The sequence below is a fragment of the Ricinus communis genome, chromosome 5 (assembly GCF_019578655.1).
Source record: "Ricinus communis isolate WT05 ecotype wild-type chromosome 5, ASM1957865v1, whole genome shotgun sequence".
Taxonomy (NCBI): domain Eukaryota; kingdom Viridiplantae; phylum Streptophyta; class Magnoliopsida; order Malpighiales; family Euphorbiaceae; genus Ricinus; species Ricinus communis.
Genome location: NC_063260.1, coordinates 24420254 through 24443929, shown reverse-complemented (window position 1 = coordinate 24443929; position 23676 = coordinate 24420254). Strand labels below are relative to the sequence as shown.

At 28.6% G+C, this 23676-nt stretch overlaps 2 protein-coding genes and 2 non-coding genes across 4 annotated transcripts; all 4 read left to right on the top strand.

The window, feature by feature from the left end:
* Positions 1-4751: 4751 nt before the first annotated feature.
* Positions 4752-6749, top strand: LOC8288060 (geraniol 8-hydroxylase-like). Its single transcript, XM_048373712.1, has 2 exons — positions 4752-5796; positions 5867-6749. Exons 1-2 carry the CDS (start codon positions 4912-4914, stop codon positions 6470-6472), a joined length of 1491 nt encoding a protein of 496 aa, XP_048229669.1. The 5' UTR covers positions 4752-4911; the 3' UTR covers positions 6473-6749.
* Positions 6750-10119: 3370 nt separating this feature from the next.
* On the top strand, positions 10120-10193 carry TRNAV-AAC. Its single transcript has one exon. It is a non-coding gene; the product is annotated as a tRNA-Val (tRNA).
* A 5394-nt stretch (positions 10194-15587) lies between these two features.
* On the top strand, positions 15588-15661 carry TRNAV-AAC. Its single transcript has one exon. It is a non-coding gene; the product is annotated as a tRNA-Val (tRNA).
* Positions 15662-16842: 1181 nt separating this feature from the next.
* LOC8272466 (growth-regulating factor 10) lies at positions 16843-18378 on the top strand. The gene is made up of 3 exons (XM_002509604.3): positions 16843-17073; positions 17193-17516; positions 17737-18378. Exons 1-3 carry the CDS (start codon positions 17013-17015, stop codon positions 18063-18065), a joined length of 714 nt encoding a protein of 237 aa, XP_002509650.2. The 5' UTR covers positions 16843-17012; the 3' UTR covers positions 18066-18378.
* The last annotated feature ends 5298 nt before the right edge of the window (positions 18379-23676 follow it).

Genomic DNA, 23676 nt, shown 5'->3' with positions numbered 1-23676 from the left:
AGTGCATAAACCTGGGCAGTAATTAAATTGAGTCGGTCGAAATTTAACGAGTTGAAATTCAACTCAGTTCAGTTTCGTAATTTCAAGTTTTTATATATACATTTGAGCTTGATTTGTTTAAAATTTTGAATCTATACCTACTTCAAATCCAATCAATAAATAACTAATTTATTAAATAAGCGAAGTTAATAGTTATAAAATAAAAAAGTTTTATATATTTTAAATATTAATTATTATTTTTATTATTATTATTTATATGTATATTATAAATTTAAACTTGAATTAATAAGTAAATTTATAAATAAATTTATTCGTGAGTCAAATTTTGAGTTTTTTAAATAAGTTAAGCTAGCATTCTAGTTCATAAATTTACTCGCAAGCCAATAAATAAATAAATAAATTTTTATTAAATTTAAGTTTAATTCGATTAAATTATCATATTTAAAATTAAATTTGAGATCAACTAAATTAATTCAGTGAACAATCTTAAATATATAATTTATCAAGCTAAATTTTAAATAATTTATGAGATGTTTAATTAATTTATATAAAAAAAATATAAAACTAACATGATAAAGTAATTAAATCCTTTGCAAGTGCGCCTTTAATCACTAGTCACTTCCCTCGTAATCAAAGTAAGGAGCACTTTGAGAAGCGAGAACAATATCCGAGACAATATTTCACCTTACTACTATTCTAATAAAAAGACGATTATACCTTGAGATATAAAAAGGAAGAGATTTGTGATTTAACTTTTTGGCACAATAGATTCTTTGATTTTTTTGATGGTATTTTAGTATTATGAGAATTAAAATATTAACCATTTACACTTAAAATTACTAATATTATTAATTAAATAATTATAGTTAGTACATTTAGAGTTGATTAGTTGTGATTCTATATGCATTCTACTCTTTATTAATTTAGCTTTCATTCAAAACTAGTTATGTTAGTTTTTATAGATTTTTGAGAGAAAAATTAAAGAGAGAAAATAATATCATAAGTCGATTTAAAATAGATATGTGATACTCATAGCACTCGAATCTATAACTCTTTTTTTATAATCAAATACATTATACTACTTAGCTAGATATTATTTTTATTTATAGTTTTGTTATTATTAGTAAATATATAAATAAAAATAAAAAACTCTAAATGTAATTAAAATTTGAAAGAAACCCATTTAACCATATTTCTTCTTCTCCCATTTTCTTTCCTTTGTTGCTTGTCGCCATTAGTCCATTTATTTCAAACAGAAAAAATTAACCCTATTCTCTTCTTCTCAAACTTCAAATAAATAAATAAATAAATAAATAAATAAATATATATATATATATATATATATATATATATATATATAACAGTGTTCTGCTAATAATATAATTTATAAAATATTAAAATTGTCAAAAAAAAAATTATACGATCTTTCCATTAAAAAATTTAGACCATATAATTAGTTTTGTATACTTTTCTCCAAAAGAAAAAGCAACCCCTGACACCTGGCTCCATCAATTATATTTTTATTTGAAACTGGATCCGCCACTTTATCTAACACTTATTGATATTTGTTTTTTACTTTTTTAAATTTGCCTTATCAAACTTACACCGACGGTAACATGTGATAGTAATTAGCTGTTTATATTGTATTCTTATGTGTCACATCGCATTATACATTATGGAGAATTCTTGAAAACCCAACTTTTTTTAAGAAAAAAAGAATTTCAGGAAATTGAGGAGATTTGTAGGATATAGACAAGCTAAAGTAGAATTTAATTTAATTAGGTCATAAGGGATTAAAGATGAAATCTGAATTATTATTGAAGGGCCACACAAGGCCATGCGGTGGCTCTTGCTCCAATCCTCAATGCACGGGATATTATATATGCATCTAACAGCAGCAACTATTTTTATTAAATTTCAATTACTCGATGCCTTTGTCATTTCAATCCATTGATTTATTTAATCTTTTTCGGGTCAATGACTGATTTTTTTCTTTTTAACTTTTAAAGCTGCTAGTAGCCAATTAGTTTGTATTATTATTTAAAAAGAAAACGAGATGTTTACTTGATCAACAGAGAGATGAAAGAAAAAAGAAAAAGAACCAAGAATGTCTCTGGCCAAAAACAATTATGAATATTTGGTGCCCTCCTATTAGCCCCCAACGCATTCACAGACACTTGAGAATTTTTTGTAATTGCAAGCGACATAGTTATATCTAGATGTAGCCAGGGATATGCTGGAAGCAATCTGAAGGTTTCTTTTGGTTTTTCTCAATAATTGCTTTCAAGTAAGGCAGCCGGAAGCCACTTCTACTAATGTCTAAGTTGACTTTTAACTTTATCATTAGATGGAAGAGGTAAGTAGTGCACAAATGAATAAATAATAAATAATACAAGTGTTTTTCCATCTAAAAATAAAGCATGCAGGTTTAGCTGTTGCTCAACTCATTACCAAGGGATACTCCATACTGTCAGCACGAGCTTAGATGGCCCGATTATTATGGCCATTCAACAATTAGTAAGAGAGACAGGATTGTTGGTATCGGTCAGATATTTAAAGAAGCTAACTTCGCATCAGAGTGGATAGGTGTTCACTTTCAGACAGCTTCTCCTGGGCTTATTAAATAATCAGCAGTCAGACTTGTTTCTGCTCCTGTTCTCTGAGGTTTTTCTCAACTGCCTTGTCTTACCTAAAAATTCTCTTCTTTTTCTTTTTATAAAGAAAAGACTGAAGAGCAGTTAAACACAATTCGATTTATTTATAGGTAGTTTTTTCTTTTTCCAGGGGAAAACGATTAAGGTGTTATCTGAGGGACATATGTAGCAACTGATAATCAAACAACAAACCTGCATCGCATTATTAATTAATCATGAACAAGTACAGTGTCTACTATGAAATAAGGAAATCTGATCCTGAAGGATAAGGTTGCATTTCACCAGTAAATAAGAAATAAAGAATCCTATTAGGAGAGGAACATCTACTTAATAAGTCAATATTTTCCTACTAGAATAATAAGAAGAAGAGATTATAGAGCATGCAGTCATAACCCAATACTTGGAGACAATTCTCAATCTTATTCCTCCAACTAACTTAATTGTCAGTGTGACTGGTTGGATCAAACATCTAGTGCTCACTTAATTTTTCTGTATTTTCAGGTTCATTTTAGAAATAAAAAAAAATCAATTATCATCTACTCTTGGATGAGTTGTTGGTAATAATCATATATCTTTTTTCAAAAAAGAAATATTTTAATGCAATTCTATGGGGTTGTTATTTGTTGGCAGAGTGTTATTATGTAGAGTCAGTAGGATTATCATTTATTAAGTGGATGTAGACCAGTACTCATGAGGATTAACTTTTCTTTTTTCCATAAGGTATATGGTTGGTGCCTGTTAAAACAGAAAGATATATTCATAATAAATGATTCATAAAAGGGCAATAGTTGAAGTAATTATGAATCGTATAACTAGAATATATGCTATATTTTGTTGAAATTTATAAAAATATTTATTTTATTTAAAAAGATATATAAAAAATAAAATAAAATAAAAATAATAAAATTGAAATATATATTTTAGTAGTATGAAATGTATTAATTTACTAATGCAGAATTTATTTGAAATTTTTATCTATTTTATTATAATTTAATTTAGCTATAATCAATTTTACAAATTTATTTATGTAAAATAGTAAATTAACTTTCGCTCTATTTAAAGCATATAAATTTTAAATTTATAAATAAATTTTTATAAATTTTAACCAAATACTAAGACTTACTAGTATTTCACTTTTATATTATTGCATACATTAATTGGGGAAGAAAGAAACAAGACATTTTATAGATAGGAATGAATTCAACAACTTGGATAAGAACTTCCTTACTTGCTTTTGGAGAACGATATTTCAACTTCTAATAATTCTATTTCCCTTTTAGAAACTTTAAAAATATTTTAAAAAAAAGATTCATTAAAAAAAAACTCCATTTTCCTTTCAAATGTTTCAAAGTAATCAAACAAATTAAAGTTATATATTTTTTTCATTTTAAATAGAAGGCAGTATAAAAATTAAATTAATTTAAAATAGAATCAACTAATATAATTAAATTTCAGTCTAATTAATATTAAAATGACTGAAAATAACTATTTGAGTTTTTAGACATGTGATCTCTAATATAGTGTGAGGCACACTTTCTTTTATACACCTACCAATTCTTCGTTCTTTTCTTTTCTTAAAAGCTCAAATCAGAATTTTAATTTTGATATATGTAAGATTAAACCTGCAATAATTGTAAATCGTTAATAATTTGAAACCAAAAACAATTAAGTGGCTGATTAATAAAAATAGTCATTGTTATGGTAGTGTAGGTAAATCTTTTTCCACCTAATTAGGCTTCCATCTTTGTTAATTAGGGTAGGAATCAAACTATACGACATGCTACTATATATGCTAACATAGCACTAACATGCCAAGTAAAATTTCAACTGCCCACCTAAAATTCTTTGACCTTTGTTGAGTCCTCCATTTTTCTCTTTTTTGACTTATTCTCATTCTATATTTAAATGAAACAACAAAATTTTAGAATTTAGAGGGTTAACCATTTGCATGCTTGCATACATTTGTTACAATTATGACATAAATTGATTCAATTTAAAGCAAAGTGCACAGAATTGAGAATTCTCACCGGTAAAAAGAAAAAAACATAATTTACGAAGACCAATAGACTATAAAACAAAAAACAAGAGCAGACGTCATCTTTTAACATGCATAAAAGATAGTAGCTTTCTTATTTTCTAACATTTTTCCAAAATTAGGAAGTGACAAGAAAATCTTAGATCATATAAATTTGGGAGAATTCTTGCCTGGATTAATTATATACAGAATTACCAGCAACGTCCCTTACATCAGTGATCGATGGACTTGTTGATCGTTTTTCTTTTGGTATTGGCATTTGCTCATGCTCTTAAGTTTGTTGTAAAGGGAAGCAAAACAACTCGAGGCAAGCTTCCTCCTGGCCCATCACCTTTGCCAATCATAGGCAACCTCTTCGATCTTGGCGACAAACCTCACAGGTCATTAGCCAAGCTTGCCAAGATTCATGGCCCGTTGATGAGTCTTAAACTTGGCCAAATAACGACAGTAGTCATTTCCTCGTCATCCTTGGCTAAAGAAGTCCTTCAGAAACATGATCTCAGTTTCTCTAACCGAACTGTGGTTCAGGCAATCCAAGCACTTGATCATCATGAAGCTTCCATGCCATGGTTACCTGTTGGCGCGCCATGGAGAAATCTGAGAAAGATCTGCAGCTTTTATATCTTCACTAATCAGAAACTCGACGCAAATCAAGACCTTCGGTGCAAGAAAATTCAAGAACTACTTGCTGATGTTCAAGAATGTTGCTGTGCTGGTGCAGTCGTAGACATCGGCGAAGCAGCTTTTAAAACTATGCTCAACACCTTGTCAAGTAGCGTTTTCTCGCTAGACTTGACAGATTCAAGTTCGGAAACTGTCCGAGAGTTTAAGGAGGCTGTAAGGGGCATTATGGATGAGTTAGGAAGACCAAACTTGGCCGACTATTTCCCTACACTTAGAAACATTGATCCACAAGGTATAAAGCGTCGCATGAGGATTTACGTGGGGAGGATGCTTGATTTGTTTGATCATATAATCGATGAAAGGTTGCAGTCAAGAAAAGAGCCCGGTTATATCCCAGCAAATGACATGCTTGATACTCTTCTCAGTCTCGATGAAAATAACAAGGAGGAGATGGATAGGACTCGCATCAAACACTTGTTTGTGGTTGGTTTGAAATCTTTTACCTATTCTTTCTTTATATTGGAATGCTGGTTAATTTAAGATTCATTAACAGGATTTATTTGCTGCTGGGACTGATACAACTTCAAGCACATTGGAATGGGCGATGACAGAACTTGTCTGCAACCCCAAGATTTTATCGAAAGCGAGAGAAGAGCTTGAACAGACTATTGGCAAAGGCAGATTGCTGGAGGAATCGGACGCTCCCCGATTGCCTTACTTGCAAGCAATTATCAAAGAAACCTTGAGATTGCACCCACCAACTCCCTTATTACTCCCCCGCACAGCTGGAGCAGATGTAGAAATGAATGGCTGTACAGTTCCAAGAGATGCTCAAGTACTGGTGAATGCATGGGCTATTGGTAGAGATCCAAGCGTATGGAGAAACCCTGAATCTTTCTTTCCGGAGAGATTCTTAGGGTCAGAAATTGATGCTCGAGGCAGAGATTTTGAGCTGATACCATTTGGTGCTGGAAGAAGGATCTGCCCTGGATTGTCATTGGCCATGAGAATGTTGCACATGATGTTAGGGTCGCTTATTGTATCCTTTGATTGGAAGCTTGAAAATGGGGTTACACCAGAAAGCATGGATATGGAAGATAAGTTCGGGATCACCTTACAGAAGGCTCAGCCACTGAAAGCTATACCTATACAGCTCTAAAAAATTTACACGGGAAAAATCAAACACAAGTATATGGCAGTGGCATTCCGATCAGATTGGAAGACTTTTTCGTTTTCTGTTTAATAGAATATATAGTAACTTGCATCACGACATAATTCGAGTATTGATCCTGCTCCTATAACTTGATCTGCTTGTGGTGCTATTCTTATTGGTTTGTTCTGCTGTTCTAGTTTGGCTCTGTCTTGACCTGCTGGTCATGCTTCTCTTGGATGTCTTAAGTACATAAATTATGGAACAAACTTTGTTTTATTGTTGTGGTTGGGAGGGGGTGAACTAAATCTAATCCAAACTAAAATCATCTCCGATTATAAGGTGGAATCAAAGTTAAATAAATCAAACTTGTTAATAGCCTTACACACCATGTCTTCAAGTTGATTTATGGCAGCTGATTAACCACACTGGAAGGAAATGGAAATACTTCATCATATCCATTAGGTAAGGCATCAATTAATTGGAAAATACGCCTTTTAGATGTATAAATTTAAGCATTATACAGCAAGTTTTATTAACTTGGATATGGGCTATGGCCAATCAATAGAGCCGCGACTCATGAGGTTCTTGTTTAAACGTTGCACATGCTATATGCTTGCTCGAGGCCATAAGATCTTTAAAAGAGGATTTGTTTTCAATTATCAAGGCTCCATGTATACGGTTAAGATAGTAAAATATATGATAGTTACAAAATTTAAAATTCATGTCATTTTCTCATTATTCAACTATAAAGCGATCAATTATTAAATAACATAATACAATATATAAAATTGTTAGGTAAAACGAGTTGTAATAAAGTTTGAGGCAAGCAAAAATGATACTATCTTAAAAATTAATTTCAATAATCTCTCAAAATTCAACAAGCAGTAGTAAAACAAAAATTTGCTAATCTAGCAAAAAAATAGAAAAAGAATAAAAAAATGTATATTTACAGGAATAAAATTAAAATATAATAAAAAAATAATATAAAACATTCTCTCTAATTATTGAACGTTAGAATATATAATATAAACTAGTGGCTAAAGAATAAATAACTTAAAAAACCTAACAAGCCACAGAGGTCTTTATAAGCACAAACAAGAAAGTTTGTTTAAATACTAGACATTTATGCCAAGTTATTTCTAATGATCATGCTATGTAATGTTTGGTGAAAATCTGACAGGACAACGCAACCTCCTTTTGATGTTTCAAAGACATCTAATCTGATTAAGCTAAACTCAACTATAATAATTGAAGTACTGAACTGATCTGTGATTCCTAGTGGTTAAGATTGCAATTGGGTTGTTGGTGGCTTTGAAGGGGTAATATAGGCGTTCTTTCCCACGACAGACTATCTCCTACCTCCTTCATCTTAATTGCTTAAAATCAGATATATGTTTTTGTTGTTACTCAGCTCAATTGAAGTTGATTCAAGATAGTTAGTTCGGTATTTTGGTCAGTGGAATCTGATCCAAGGAGCTAAATTGAATCCGCTATCTTATGGTAGAGCTATGATTTTTAACTTTCATAGACTTGCATTTGGCTTTTCATGTCGTAGTTGAAGGCATTGTCCTCGTTAAGAGGGGGATGTTCAATACCGACTCTTATAGTATTGTTCTCTTCGGGGAGTCGATAAGCTAATTCTTATAGATGTCTATTTTTCGGGCTGTACACCTAAACCGGAGGTGGTTATAGATGCTATAACAAAACTTTATAAAAAATTATTTCAAGAAATTTATGAAAATCGAATTAGATCTCAATCCGGGAATCGGTGTTTTACTGTCAATCACAAGTTTAATATTGAACGCACTACTCATACTGAAAATTATGATCAAGAATTACTATATCAACCACCGTCTACTAAAGATCCCTCCTGAAATATTTTTCAAATATAAAAAAAGGCCAGTATCGTCTCACGAATTAGTAAATTAGAGGAAGAGCTCATTTGTATAAAAAAATAAAAAAAGGAAACCGGTCTCCATAAATTTTATCGTGAATGTGAAATACTTCAATTAATTTGTATGACCAATGAGGAACTTGTTTATTTATTTCTTTTATTCCAAGAGAATTATTTTTAATTGTTTTATTTTTTGAATTCTCAAGAACTGGATCAAATACAAATTTTATTGATAAAGGTTCTTCTTTGGGTGATCCACGTTTTCCTTCTTTTTTATATATATATAATAAGAATTTCTCTATGGCTAATAATTAGGTTACACAATAATATAATAATAAGATGTATATAATTCCAATCGGACAAAGGATCAATTTGCCACTCAATTTAAAATTTTTAAGTAAACTGCCTCATGATCTTATATCTAAGGGTCAATTACATCGAATTTAAATTTATTTTTTAATAAATAGCCTCTTAAACTCATGTTCAATGGTCAAATATATCCAAATTAATTTTTTTAAAATTAAAATAACATTAAAATCTTAAATTCTAATTGAATTGGAAAAATTAAAAATAATATTTATTTCATTAATGACACACTATAAGAGCATATTTGATAAAATTTAAAATTTAAAATTTAATTAATTTAAAAATAATAGATAACGGATCTATTTATTAAGAAAGTTAAAATTTGACTTATTTTTTTTTTGACCAATCAAATTTAAAATATAAAATTTCTCAAATACGATATTGTATAGCATGCCACTAAAGAGAATGTATCAGTAAATCAATAAAATAAATATTATTTTTTATTTTTATAATTAAATTAAATTTTAAAATTTTTTAAAAAAAATAAATTAAATATATTTGACTATTAAACATAAATTTAGAACACTATTTGTTGAGAAGATTCAAATTGTGTGTACTTAAATTTAGAAAGCTATTTATTTTAAAAAATTGTATTTTAAGGGCAAATTGACCCTTTGTACTATTCCAAACCAATGGATGTATCAAATAAAACCGAACAATAAGTATATAAAGTAATCTATCTCAATAATATGTGAAAAATCGAGAACCTCAGAATACAATGATTGTGACCAATTATCACCGAAAACAAGATTGGAAACAGAGCTAAAGTCCAAAAAATCAAACATGACCACTTCATGTCCAACCAACCAACATCCAGCACAAAACAAGCTCACCAGTTGTCTTTCCTTAGCAATTGTTAAACCAGATTTTCTTTTTCTTTCTTTCAACGAACTGCAAAACTAGATTGGCTTTGGACTGAAACTAATCCCATTTTTGGGTTTATAAGTCTTGTATCTTTTTAATAATCATTAGAAAGTTACATTCCTGAAGACAATATATTTGCTCTCTTCCAAAGTAAACATTCAATGTTTCAACTAAATACTCCATCCACATTAATCACAAAATGTTGGTAAGGGGCAAGCATCAGCCGAGAAAGAATACAGTTTTTATGATACGGACTTTATTGGTTGTGTACCGGCGAAGCGCGAGTTGAAAGAGGGAAAAGAAGCGAGATTCACTTGAGAAATAAAAATAAGTGAAAAACTCGTATTCTAGCTGACACCCTCGCCAAAACGGTTGTTTCTCGAATAAAACTGCCTTTGATACTAATCTGCATGGAGAAATGCGGTGGGTTTTGAGCCTTGATGCCTTTATACAGGCCTGTCGATTTTTCTGTTGCTTTTCCTGTCTTCTCTGATCTTCTCAGGCAGAATTAAGCTCATCGAGCCGTGTTGGTGTCGTGGTGTAGTTGGTTATCACGTCAGTCTAACACACTGAAGGTCTCCGGTTTGAGTGCGGGCGACGCCACTTTCCTTCTTTTTTTTTTTTCCCTTTGCAATTTTCACCGTTTTCTTTGTGCTTCATCGACACTGGATTTGCAATAATTTTTGAACTTGCGATCATTCACAACAATCTTAAAAGCTAATGGCAGTCCAAGGCAAATTATTCATCCACCTCCATATGAAAGGAGCTCAAAACTCCGGCCCTCGAACTTAACATCCGATCCCAGGAACCCCTTCTGGAACAAATGAATTTGGATCTTTACATAGGCTTGGATCCTTTCTTATTGCCCATACATTGATCAAAACTCGTGCAGCTTCAGAAATTGCGAAGCCACCCATGTCTACATCTACTCCTGCTTTGCGAGGGACTATATAAGGGAGCTGTCGAACGCAATCTGAAATCGGCGAGGAGTTACGAGGGAAATTGTCCACTTGCTCATACCTTAAATCCCTTATCCATACAGAGAGACTGATAGAGAAATTTGTGTTCTATTGATTGGTAAAAAGGACATGTGGATGGGGCAGCCCTAGGAGCTCCAGGTTTTGCAGAAGCCGGCGGTGTGTTTCGAACGAACGGTGGCTTCGTCCATCGTTCTTTCGACATTCTGATTGGCTCTGCCTTGGAATTCGAGGCTAAATTGGCTGTTTCCATCTATGCAATTAGAGAGGCTTGGAATGTAACTCGCAATACATTTTTCAGCTTAATAAAAATAAATCTTGGGAAGCTCCATGAAAATGGAAAGCTGCTTGAGTTAACTGTTTGGAATTCATTTTCAAAAATAGCGTTCCATAGCTCTTACATCTATCGGGAAAGCAACGCGAGGGTTGATGCTCTCTTTATGGCAGCATGACGTACGCTTACAAGCTGCTGTTTGATGGCATTTTATTTCCACCCTTTTTGAATCTGTACTAAATTGTTCATCCAGATTTTTTGGTTTTCTTAGTTGATCTTGACGAGGATTTGATTTCTTTGTTTCTTTTCTATTTTTTAGTTCTTTATCAATAATATGGTGGATGAAGCTAAATGTTAACCTAATTAAGATGACCAAAGTGCACTTAGTGATATTTTTTCTTCCAACAAATATATATATATATATATATATATATATATATGACTTCCTTAAAATCATAACATACAACCATGCATACATAACATCCAACAGAATTTGATCCATGTGAATTTCTATCCAGTTTCTCTTTTTAACACAAAATCTTTATTTCTATTATTGTTATCTATTCTGATGTGATGTCCAAGCGTGTGTAACTTATTCTCGATTGCACGCGATGGATGTGAGAATATATACTTATCCTTCTCATTCCTAGGAAGTAGTAGTCAGGATATAAATGTTTTATAAAGAGAAATTTAAAAAATTTGACAATGTGGTCTAATTCTTTATCAGAAGAGTTTTTGTGATTTTTTTTAATGATATTTTAGTATTTCGAGACTAATTTATATTTAAATTTATAATACTGTTAATTAAATAACTGTAGTTCATTCATTTAGTATTAATTAGTTGTAATTTTACTAACATTTCATTATTTACCAATTTAGCTTTCATCAAATACTAAGCACGCCAATTCTTATAAATATTGGAGAGAAATATTAAAGAGAGAAATAATAATTTTATAATTCAATTTGTTCTCTAATTCTAGTCTTTCTGCCAAGTCTTAAATGATATGATAAAATTATAGAATTTTATATTTCATTATCTATCCAACATGATTGATTTTGCAGCGATCGAATTTTATTTGAAATTTAATTTTTAAAATTATTAAAATATTAATAAATTTATATATAAATTATTAACAATATAATTCTCAAAAATATTAAAGTGCCACAGAAAGAAAAAAAAACTACAATACTTTTCGTGTCAAAGAATTAAACCACTTAATTAATTTTTATACTTTTCTCTTTCATAATTTCTTACCTATAATAAATGCATATATCATATTAAATAGTTATATATTAAATATTTATATTTTAATATTATATAATCAAATTATATTTTATTATTTTAATATTAATAAATATATATCACTTATAATTAAATTTAATATATAAGTAAAAATATATACATAAAAAAAATTTCTTATCCTGAAAGCAAGACGGTAAAATGTTAAACTTTCAACACCCTCATTGAAAATTTTGTTTTAAAGTGCGAATAATATACAAAGAATATTCTGATGTGTTTCCGTACATTCCTTATTTCATGTCCCCACCATATTTCATATAAGGCGAAATCCATATTTATGATTCTCAACTTTTTGAATTAGTTTAATATTTTAATTTTAATTTAATTTATTAAATATTTATTTTTATGATAGTTTAATTTTTTAATTTATGTCTTTATTTAATAAATCTACATATATTAAATTAAAAGATGAGGATATTTAGTTATTAAAAAAATAAGATTTAAATACATGTTAAATCAAACTGCATATATATAATATTTAAATTTTTCATAATAATAATAATATACCAAGCTTATGATCGCCGTTATATATGATCATCACATGATGCATTAACTATATGGTAATGGTATAACTAAACTTAATTAGTTGTTCTTTTGGTTTATGTTGATAAAGAGATGCTGCATCCGCACACAAAATCAAAAATTGGTGAGATTTGAATCTTCCGTCCACTTGTAAAACATATCGTACTGCAATAACAATCACAAAATCAACTTCAACGAACAGATTTCTCCATTTTGCTTTTGTTTCGAGGTCTTGTAACAATTGTGCAGACTGGGTAGCTTAACCAATTTTAAACCAAAGTGTTTATAATTGCTGGAGACTTACTCAACTTTGTACCTCTGTTCCCTTTTAAGGGCTAATAGTAATGAAATTTCTTTTTAGTTAGATAAAAAGAAAATAACTAAAATTGGTATATGTTTTTATCTATACAACAAACTGATAGATAATTGACATTTATTCATTAATTTTAAAATAACAAAGTATATATGTGTTAATTATTCAATATCAAAATATAAAACACTTATATATATGTTTCACTCTTCTATTAGTTGTAGTGTATACACTAAATCTAGATAATAATATTCTAAATTGTAACTAGAAGAAAAGATGTCTAAAACTATTAATTAATGCGCATTTAATAAGAGGACTGTTGACTGAGACAAGTGTAAATTCCTAAAATGAAAGAGTCCTACTATTTATATTAGAATAATAATAAATAGGGTATAGATAGAATAGTATTATATTTTTATTCATTTCAGAAAAAAGATATATATTTATTTATAGTCTACTCATTTCAAATAATTTATCACACATAATTATCAAAATCCAATAAAAATTTATAAGATAATATTATTGTAACTGAAAAATAATATTTTTTATAGAAATAAATATTTATTGATTAATAAATATCTATTTATTGATTAAGAAATAGATATTTATTCACTTTTTTTTGAAAAATTATATTTTAATTATTTATTTATGTATTTTTATCAACATTCTTTTATGAGTCATAAATAAAAGAAAAAAAATAGTCAAGAGTTAGTGTTATATACATAAAACTCAAAAATTATTACTTATATGCATATATTAGAAGTTCTATATAAATAGGTCAAATAAATTTTTTATCTCACGCATTAAGTGAAGTTTTCATTCAGTATACTGGCTCGAATTAAGATCGAAAGGTTTTATTATTTAATCGAGATTATTAATTTACTAATTATTTTTATCAAATTTTTAATGTATACATAAAAAAGATCTTAATAAATTAAAATGTTAATTATATAATTTTTTATTTTTTATTTTATTCAAATAAAATAATATATAATATATTCCAATAGGCTATATTAAAATAATAAAAATAAAATATTAAATAATTAAATAATTTGTTAAGTTCTCTAAATATAATATACTAGATAATTGAAATTAATAAGTTAATTATAAAATTCTAAATATTCTGCATATAATTTAAAAGAAATATTTTAAATAGAGTATGAGTACATGTACGAGTAATATTGTACATGTATGAGTAATATAGTATAGTATCATACTCTATGCAATTAACCAGGGCACAACAAGAAGCTCTCATGCAAGATTCCCAGCCAATGGATGATGATCAATATGATCATATTTTCTAAGCATGTGAAGCTGTCGGCCACTCCTATTACTTTAAGTGAATTATTGCTTTGAGAGTGGAGTTGTCATTGTTACTTTAGTAATAAGAGTGTATTATTAAGCATATGAGTGTATTATTGTATGTTGTCCTATTAGGCATATGAGTGGAGTAGTGGAGTGAATTATTGTATGTTGTCCTATTAGTTATGTGAGTGAAGTGAATTATTAGGTATGATAAGTCGTCCTTATTATCTTGTAAGTGGAGGATGAGTGGGATTCCCACTTAGTCCCCTTTTGTATTCTTGTCGTGATTCTCCTCCCTATATAAGGAGAAGTTATTTTGAATAATAATAAGGCAAGTTTCCATTAAGCAATTTCTTACTCTCTCATGGCCTTCTAAACTCCTCCTCTCTATTCTCCTCGATCCAATGGCAATGAACTAATAGTTGCTACGATCTGTTTCTGGTATAACCCAAAAAGGCTAATTCGGCTATCGAAATCCAAAAGAGCATAAAGACCCCCCATGGCGAGGTGCCTCTTTGTGGTCTTAGCTTGAGGATACTCACATGCCTTGAGGTTACAGCACGAGGACTATACCATAACAGCTCTCGGCTATCTTTGTATTTAATTTTTGATACGTATGATTTTTATTTTGACATGTGTATTATTTTTGAAATATAAAATTTAAGTTTATGTATAATTTTATAATTTTTTCTATTAATTTATTGATTAATAAATTATATTTCTAATTAAATACTTACTCTAACCCTAAAACATAGCATGTTTATTACATTTAAATATTATGTTAACTAATAAATAGTTTTCCAATAAGATAATGATACTAATTCTATTTTAGAAAATAACATATTAATTATATTTTAATATTATATTAATTAATAAATTAATTTTTGAATTACACAATTATTTTAATTTTAGAAAATAATATCTTAAATTATATTTTTAATATTATTCTTTATAATAATTTTATTTTCTAATTATATAATAAATTTTTAATCTTAAAATAATAATATCAATTATATTATTAAATTATATAATACTAAAATTAATTAATAAATATTTTTAAATTAACTTTATATTATTACAATACTAAAATTTTAAAAGACTCAAAATATTTACAAATAGTTAGTTTTCTATTTCTTAAAAAATATTATAAATTAATATTAAATATTAAAAAATTTATTAAATTATATTTTATTAATTTAATTTTACGGATAGATGGGTTAGTACAGTTTGCCATCAGCCCTCAAATTCGACGGACGAGGTTTCTTCTTCATTCAGATAATAAAGTTTTTGGAGAAAATCTGAACGTCTTGGTGTCGTGGTGTAGTTGGTTATCACGTCAGTCTAACACACTGAAGGTCTCCGGTTCGAGTCCGGGCGACGCCATCCTTAACATTCAATTTTTTTTTCATATATATTAATAACTCACCTTGATTATTATGCTTTTTGCTGAATGAATGTAGGACAAATTAGACGCCTATTAAAAGAAAAAACTGGAACACTAATTTTTTGAGTCACGCATAGTTTTGGAGTCTTGGTTTTTATTACTCTTTTTTTTTTTTTTTCCAAAGGAGTCTTGGTTGGTGCATTATGCAAGAGTGCAGTATGTATTGTCCAAAGAGCTGCAAAAGCGTGCCAAGTGGACCCTCTCTGTACCCTCTGCTTGTCATGTTCTGAACATTTGATATCCAAGGGCAAACTCAGTTTTACCAAATGGTAAAGTTGGGTCTGTTAGGTTTTGATTAGTATTGGTCTTTTTGACTTATGTGAAAAAGCTATAAAATATTATCTATAAATTCCAACATATAGTTTAAATTACAAATAAAAGAATAGAATGTAAAATTTTTGCAAGTCATAAAATTATAATATAATTAACATCGGTTTAACCGATATGTATAAATGACTTTTAATTGAAATATTTTGATGAGCCAAGACTAAAAATAAAATGATTTAACTTGCTACTGTAAACTATTATGGTATTAGTTTTTATTATTTTACAATCCTCAAATCAACATATGAATGAGGCATAGTTGGTATCTACGCCAGAAATGGGCATGACAGGTAACTATTGAACTGTTGCTTATTATTACAATTGACTAAAATCTTGACCAGTCTATCGTATCCATCCACCCACTTACGGTCTGTTCACTGATACACCTCACCACTTTCTGCTCAACTTCTCTTATCCTAATGCTTTTCAGTTGCACAAAAAGAAAAGACACCTAGAACCCAAAAAAGGTCAGGTGGCAAATGGCCACCCTGCATGATGAGAAAACTGTGCATCACGCACTGGCACTGCACGTGAGAATGGTAAATCGGCATGCTGGGACTCTTCCAAAGAGCAGCAGAAGACAACAAAGTCTTATTTGTCATCAGGCTATAAACAGTATGTCCCACTTGACTGACATCTCGTGTGTTTCTGTCAACACCTGCAAAAAAACCTGACAAAGTCAGCAGACCTGTGGCTGTATTTGCTGCCTTGGTGTGCTAAAGAAGAGATTTTTATTGCTGTAAAAATCTCAAACTCGTGAGTTGGAATAGAGAGAGATCATATGCCGACCATTTTTGCATTTTCTTTTGTTTACTGTTACTAAGTTTTCTGACTTGAGATCTATAGTTTCTGCAACTTGCAGAAAGCATATTGAATCTTAGTTTGATTGGGGTTTCTTCTTTTCATCAGTGTTACTCAGTCTGTTTTGTTCTCTTCTCTGCTCTTATTGACTATTTCCATGCTCATATGCAAGAAATAATGGAGGCACAAAGTCCACCTTCAAAGATAGCCCGGCTTGCAGACTCTAGTACCTCAATTTTGTCTACATTCTCTTCTTCAGTTCTTCTCCTTTTCAATTATAGAAGTCTGAGTCTATGTCTATGTATAACATCATTCTTACTTGTTTTCTGCAAAACCTTTTCTTAGGTACCGAAAAAGGAAATTATTTGACCATGGAAAGACATGGGTCTGGGTCACCTCCAATTGGGCTAGGACTTGCACTTGGACGTAGTGGCTCGATTGATCATCATCAACATCATAGACCAATACCTGCAACTGGCTACACAAAATCATCTTCTTCTTGTGGGTTCACCATTCTTCAACTGCAAGAGCTCCAACTCCAGTCTCTTATCTACAAGTACATAGAAGCTGGATGCCCAGTCCCTTACAATCTTGTTCTCCCTATATGGAAGAGTGTTTCTAGCTCCCTTGGCAATCTCAATTCAACCTTGTATCAACTTTACCCTAGTTGTAAGTCCTTCATGAATTTCAAGTTACATATATATTATGTTTTTTTCTCCTCTTGACCTCATTACATTTTTGGGTTGTGGACTTTGAATTTGTAGCCTCACGGCCTGCCTGAACCATCATTAGAATTCTTGGAGACTAGTCTATTACTCTGTTATTAAATAATACTAAGCTAAATTGATTTTCTTTTCTCTTTTGTTTTGGTGGGGTGTGTGTATTTTAGTTATGGGAGCTAGCCAATTGCATTTGGAATATAGGAATGGGATGGACCCAGAGCCAGGAAGATGTAGAAGAACAGATGGGAAGAAATGGAGGTGCAGCAAAGAAGCTCTACCTGATCAAAAGTATTGTGAAAGACACATGCACAGAGGGCGCCAGCGTTCAAGAAAGCTTGTGGAAGCTGCTTCTCAAACTAAAACCAGTGATACTGCTACTAGTACCAATCTCTCCATTTCACTCCCTGCGAGTAGTGCAACTAGTAATGTTAATCCCTTTCCAATGTGCGGTTTCTATTTAAATACTGATCATCCTGGAGCTATTCAAAACAATTGATAAAAAATTTAAAAAATAAAAATAAAAAAGAAGAAGAGGTCCCATTTTCAAATTTCTTTTGTCAATCGAATTACATTAATGGTTAGGAGGACAGCAGACAATGAAGAGTAATAGAGAAGGAGAGCAGTATTGTTCTAAGACAGTGTTTGTAAACCATGAATTGTAACATCAAAGTTACCAAATTCACCAAATAGGGAAATTGGTATGTCGTGTTTTCAGCAGTAGAAAGAAAACGCTATTCCGGTTTGTCCATTGTTATTATTCAGTGCTGTTACTTGTTTGTTACAAGAGGATAAAAGTTTCATGGCCCCAATGTTGTGCTTTGTTTTCCTTTTCCTTTTCCTTTCCTTTTACTGCCAATATTGTTTTTCAAGGACATGACATGTTTGTTGTTCATGATTTGAATCCTCGACATTTTCTTTTACCGTAATATATATATATATATATATATATATATATATATTATATTATATAAGAGACTTGAATTACCCATTTACAAAATTTCCTTCGTAATATTGCTGGTTAAACTTTGGAAAGATGAGACCTAAATTAAACCGAGTACGGGAGACAAGAATCTTGGCGTCTGCCCTGGCGAAGGCATAAGGTATCTCATATGTAAAAAAACTACTTTAAATTTGATTGTGTAGTCTCCTAAATGGACGATCTTAGCTCTTACTTTTTCTTCTCTCTAAGACCAACAAAAGACTCTGAAAGTGCAGTCTCTTACTTCATGAGAATCTCGAATTTGAGTTTCTGCTATGGGTTTTTATTGGGCAATGCACCTGCGTTCACCTCGTTCCGTCATGTCTTGCTCGCATGAGTAGGTTGGATTCTTTTATTTTAGATATTATTTTATTTATTTATTCAATCATGAATGTCATGCACTAATATTGGATTATTTTTTTTAACTAGTCGTTAGAGAAACTAGTTTTGACGGTTGCTTGACACGTTTATACACTTATCTTTCTTTTTACTCTTTGGTTTGGTAAACCATAGTGATAGTGCCACCTACCGTCTTAACTTTTTATATACATTCACTGCTTGCAGTTTAAAAGAAACAAAGGAAAAAAGCTTTTGCTATTGTTGCCGCAGCCCTAAAAAAGCCCAATTATTAAAGAGAGACATAAAAGGATGGTCCATTTAGTTTATTTGTAATTATATTATATTAGTAAATAAAGTATCAGGATCAAATTCGTGCCTTCTCTTTTTTCTAATAGAGAATAACTTTTGTAGTATAAATAAAAAGAGAAAATTATTTGAAAGGGCTACACAGATTATTATTATTATTATTCAACAAAAAATTGTCTTATTCTCTTGGAAAACTCTGTGAGCGAGCAATCAATTCGAGTGATTGGCAGTCTTGGTGGTTGTATATAGATTTTTCGATCAAATAAAGGGATTGTCAATATTAAGTAAATTTCACATAAGATTTTTAATGAATCCGATGAAAATAAAGAATACCGCTTGGATGGAATGGTTTGGCTATTGGTTCCTGAATCTTTAATCCATCACTTGATTTTGTGTTGATTGAGGATTTGTTTATTCTTATCTAATTCACAGCTTTAGGTGCTCCGGAGGCATGTCAATTTTGGAGGACAGAGAATCAAATGGCCCCTTAAATTCTAGTTCTGGATAACTAAATATAATTTTAACCATTTTTATCTATAACCTTTATTTAAAGATTAAATAGATCTAGATTTTGACTAAAATTAATAGAATTAATGGCTGTGATGACAGAGACAATAATTTTTAATTTTGATTTTTTTCAATAAAATATAAAAATATTTAATATGTAAAATTTTAAAATTAAATTTTATTTTGAATATTAAAAATTAATATTTATTTAAATTTTATTTTATTTAACTAATTTCAATAATGAGTATGATAGACATGTTTATAATTTTTTTATAAATTTAAATCTATTTGGCTCTTAAATAAAAATTATGAACATATTTATTAAAATAATTAAAATTACTTATTTAATTACGAGCTACAATACAAAGGTATTTGACTCTTTATCCGAATTACGAATGTGTAACCAACTAATACGGGAACAATAGATTTCATATGAATATGAAAAATAAAGGATGGATGGCTGGAATAAACATAAGAGAATATATAGAAAATTAGTCATTTACTCGTGCGTTGCCTGACTATTATTTTTATTTGATAATAATATCAAGTTGATAAATATAATTTAATACTAATTTATAAAATTTTAAAAAATAATAGCAAACTGACTATTTTTAAATGTCTCTAAGTTTTTTAAAATTTTAAAATTTCATTAATGTAATAATATAAATATAATTTTAGGAAATATTTATTAATTAATTTTAATATTATAAAGTAACATATCAATTGTTATTGCTATTCTTTTAGAATTAGAAATTAATTATATAATTAGAAATTTAATTTATTATTAAATATAATATTTAAATATAATTTAATATGTTATTTTCTAGATTACGATTATTATCTAATTATAAAACTAATCTATTAGTTTATCTAATATTAAAATATAATTAATATGTTATTTTTTAAGATAGAATTAGTATTATTATCCGATTATAAAATAATTTATTAATTAATATAATATTAAAATATAATTAATGTGCTACTTTTTAAGATTAGAGTCAGTGTTTCATTAGAATGTAATTTATGAATCAATAAATTAATACAAAAAAATATAAAATTATACATAAGCTTTAACCCCATGTGTCAAAAATAAGTACATATATCAAAATAAAAATTTCATGTGTCAAAAATTAAATATATATATAAAAAAAATAAAAAATAAAAAATAATATATAATGGCCATTATATTATTTTGATTGTAAAATTAAGTTGATAGATACAACTAAATAAATTTTTTAATATTTAATATTAATTTATAAAATTTTAAAATAATATTAAACTAACTATTTTAAGTGTTTTTAGTTTTTTTTTAAAATATAAAATTTTATTAATGCAATAATATATAAATTATTATTTTATTAATTAGTTTTGATATTATATAAATTAATATCAATATAATTTATATTACTATTTTTTGAAATCAAACATCTATTATATAATTAAAAATTAATTTATTATTAGATATAAAATTAAAAATATTATTTAAAATATTATTTTTAGAATTAAAATTATTATCTAATTACAAAACTAATTTATTAATTAATAAAATAAAAAATAATAATTAAAATATTATGTTTAGGATTGAATTATTATCATTATCTGATTAAAATTTATTTATTAGTTAACATAATTTTAGAATTTAATTAATATAAATTTTTTTAGAAGTAGAGTGAGTGTTTAATTAAAAATGTAATTTATGAATTAGTAAATTAATAGAAAAATTATAAAATTACACATAAATTTAGAATTAAAATATTAAAAAAATATACATATCAAAATAAAAAAAAAAAGTTATGTGTTAAAATTTAAAATACATGTTAAGAAATTTTAAATTTTAAAAATTAATATATATAAATATAGATGGACCTCTTTTTGGCCTAAAAGAGGAGGGCCATAGATGGCCAGCTAGCCACATGTAAGATTCTGCTTTTGCTTTCCTTTTTTCGCTTTCAGCTTCTTCTTTTCTTCCTTATCCTGAAGATTAGAGCGGTGGTGACCAGATGTTTTGGCATATGTCAACTTGCCGGTTTAAGTACCAATTTGTCACCTCAACTTCTACGTCAGGTTCAAATCACCCCAAATTGCTTGTGTAAGACATATGCTTATTAATTTAAAGAAATAAATAAAAAAATAAAATCAATTATTTTTTCTATTTCTCTTCTTCTTTGTACGAGCACTTCTTCTTCCAACAAAATTTTAAACTCCAAATTCAATAGAAAATACACAAATATGGTGCAGAAAGTTGTGGCCCGTCACTTGCAACCGTCGTCATAGCACATTGGTCATTGTCGTCGCCACCATAGTTGGGATGCATATCGGGATGGACTCTAATGGACTGTAAAATGAAAGCAAGAAGTTTAAATTTAAAAATTTATTTAAATTAAAATACGTATTTACTGTCAAATTATACATATAAAAATTGCGGTACATCTTTTATTACACCATACAACTATCACATTAATAAATTAGAGATGTTATGATAAATCAATATATTTGTGAATTTAATCATTTTTGTTTTTGTTTTTTTTTTTTTTTTTTTTGTTGAGCCATAACCATTGTTTTGAAGAAGTCGCACATTTTAGGCCAAATAAGTATTTAGCCCGGAAGTGTCGCGTCTGCAAAAGGAGATAACCGGGCTGCTCAGTGTTGGCAAGTGTAGGCGTAGCAAGCAGGGATTTTCGACCCACATATATGGACTGAGGAAGTTCTTGACTATTGTATTCCTTTAATTGACAATCTTTTGTTTGAGTTTGGTGTGCTCTTCAGTTTTCTATTAAACAACAAAAGTACTTAACTGGTGTTTTTTAGAATATAATTTTTTAAGAAATAATAAAATTTTCATTAATTCTAAATATTTCATTAATGAGAATTAATAACTACAATCTTAAAGAATAAAAATTAACATCAAATAAGAAATATAAGTAAAGAAAGATACTCGTAACAATTACTAATTGGGTTGACGAAGCAGTAAATTACAATTATGGAAAAATAACGCTCTATTCGATGACACTAAGGTATATATCGACTTTGTAGAAATTTTTTGATTATTTAATTGTTTGAATGTCGAATTCTATTTCTTTTTTCTCTTCGCCATTTTCATAAAGGAATAACTCTAACACTCCTGTAATGGATTACCATAAAACTACAATAGGAGGAGAATTCAAAACTCCTATAAAATTCTTCAAAAATGTTAGTATTTATTTATTAAAACTAGTTAATAACAAAAAAAATCACCACCAATGATGTGTCAAAAGATAAAACTTTAATAAAAAATAAAAAAAAGTTTTTAAAATATTATTATTTACATTATAATTTATCGATTTTAAATTTATATATATGATTTACTTTAAATATTTTCCGTTCATAGTAATTCATAAGTTTAATCAATTAATACTTTTATTATCACTATTTATACCAATTTTTAAAAGATTATAAATACCATCGATGATTCTACATCATATATGCCACAAATTTTATGATGTCTTAATGGAAAGCTTGACTTGCCAATAGATGAAATCGAAAATTATATATATGTAAATTTTAACTATTTAATTAGTTTAATTATTTAATTTTTATATAATTTAATAGATAATTAAATTTATAGTCTTATAATATTTTAGTATCTTTTTATATGTATTTTTATTGAACCATCTATATATATTGCACGAGAATATCAAAAAATACTATAAGATAAAAAATTAAATATTAAAAATATAAAATTTAAATATCTATTAAATTATATTAGATAATTGACATACGAAATCAACTAATTATTTTTAATAAAATTTAAATATCCTATTAAATTAAATAAAAAAATTAATATATTAAATTAACTGACCAATACAAATTGAGTCACATAAATATCCATTTAGCCATTCCTAATATTTGTTCGCATGGTAAGTGCAATTATAGCGACTTCAACAATAAACTTTTGGTTGCCATATTTCAATTAATTGGTTTGCATGCATTATGGAGA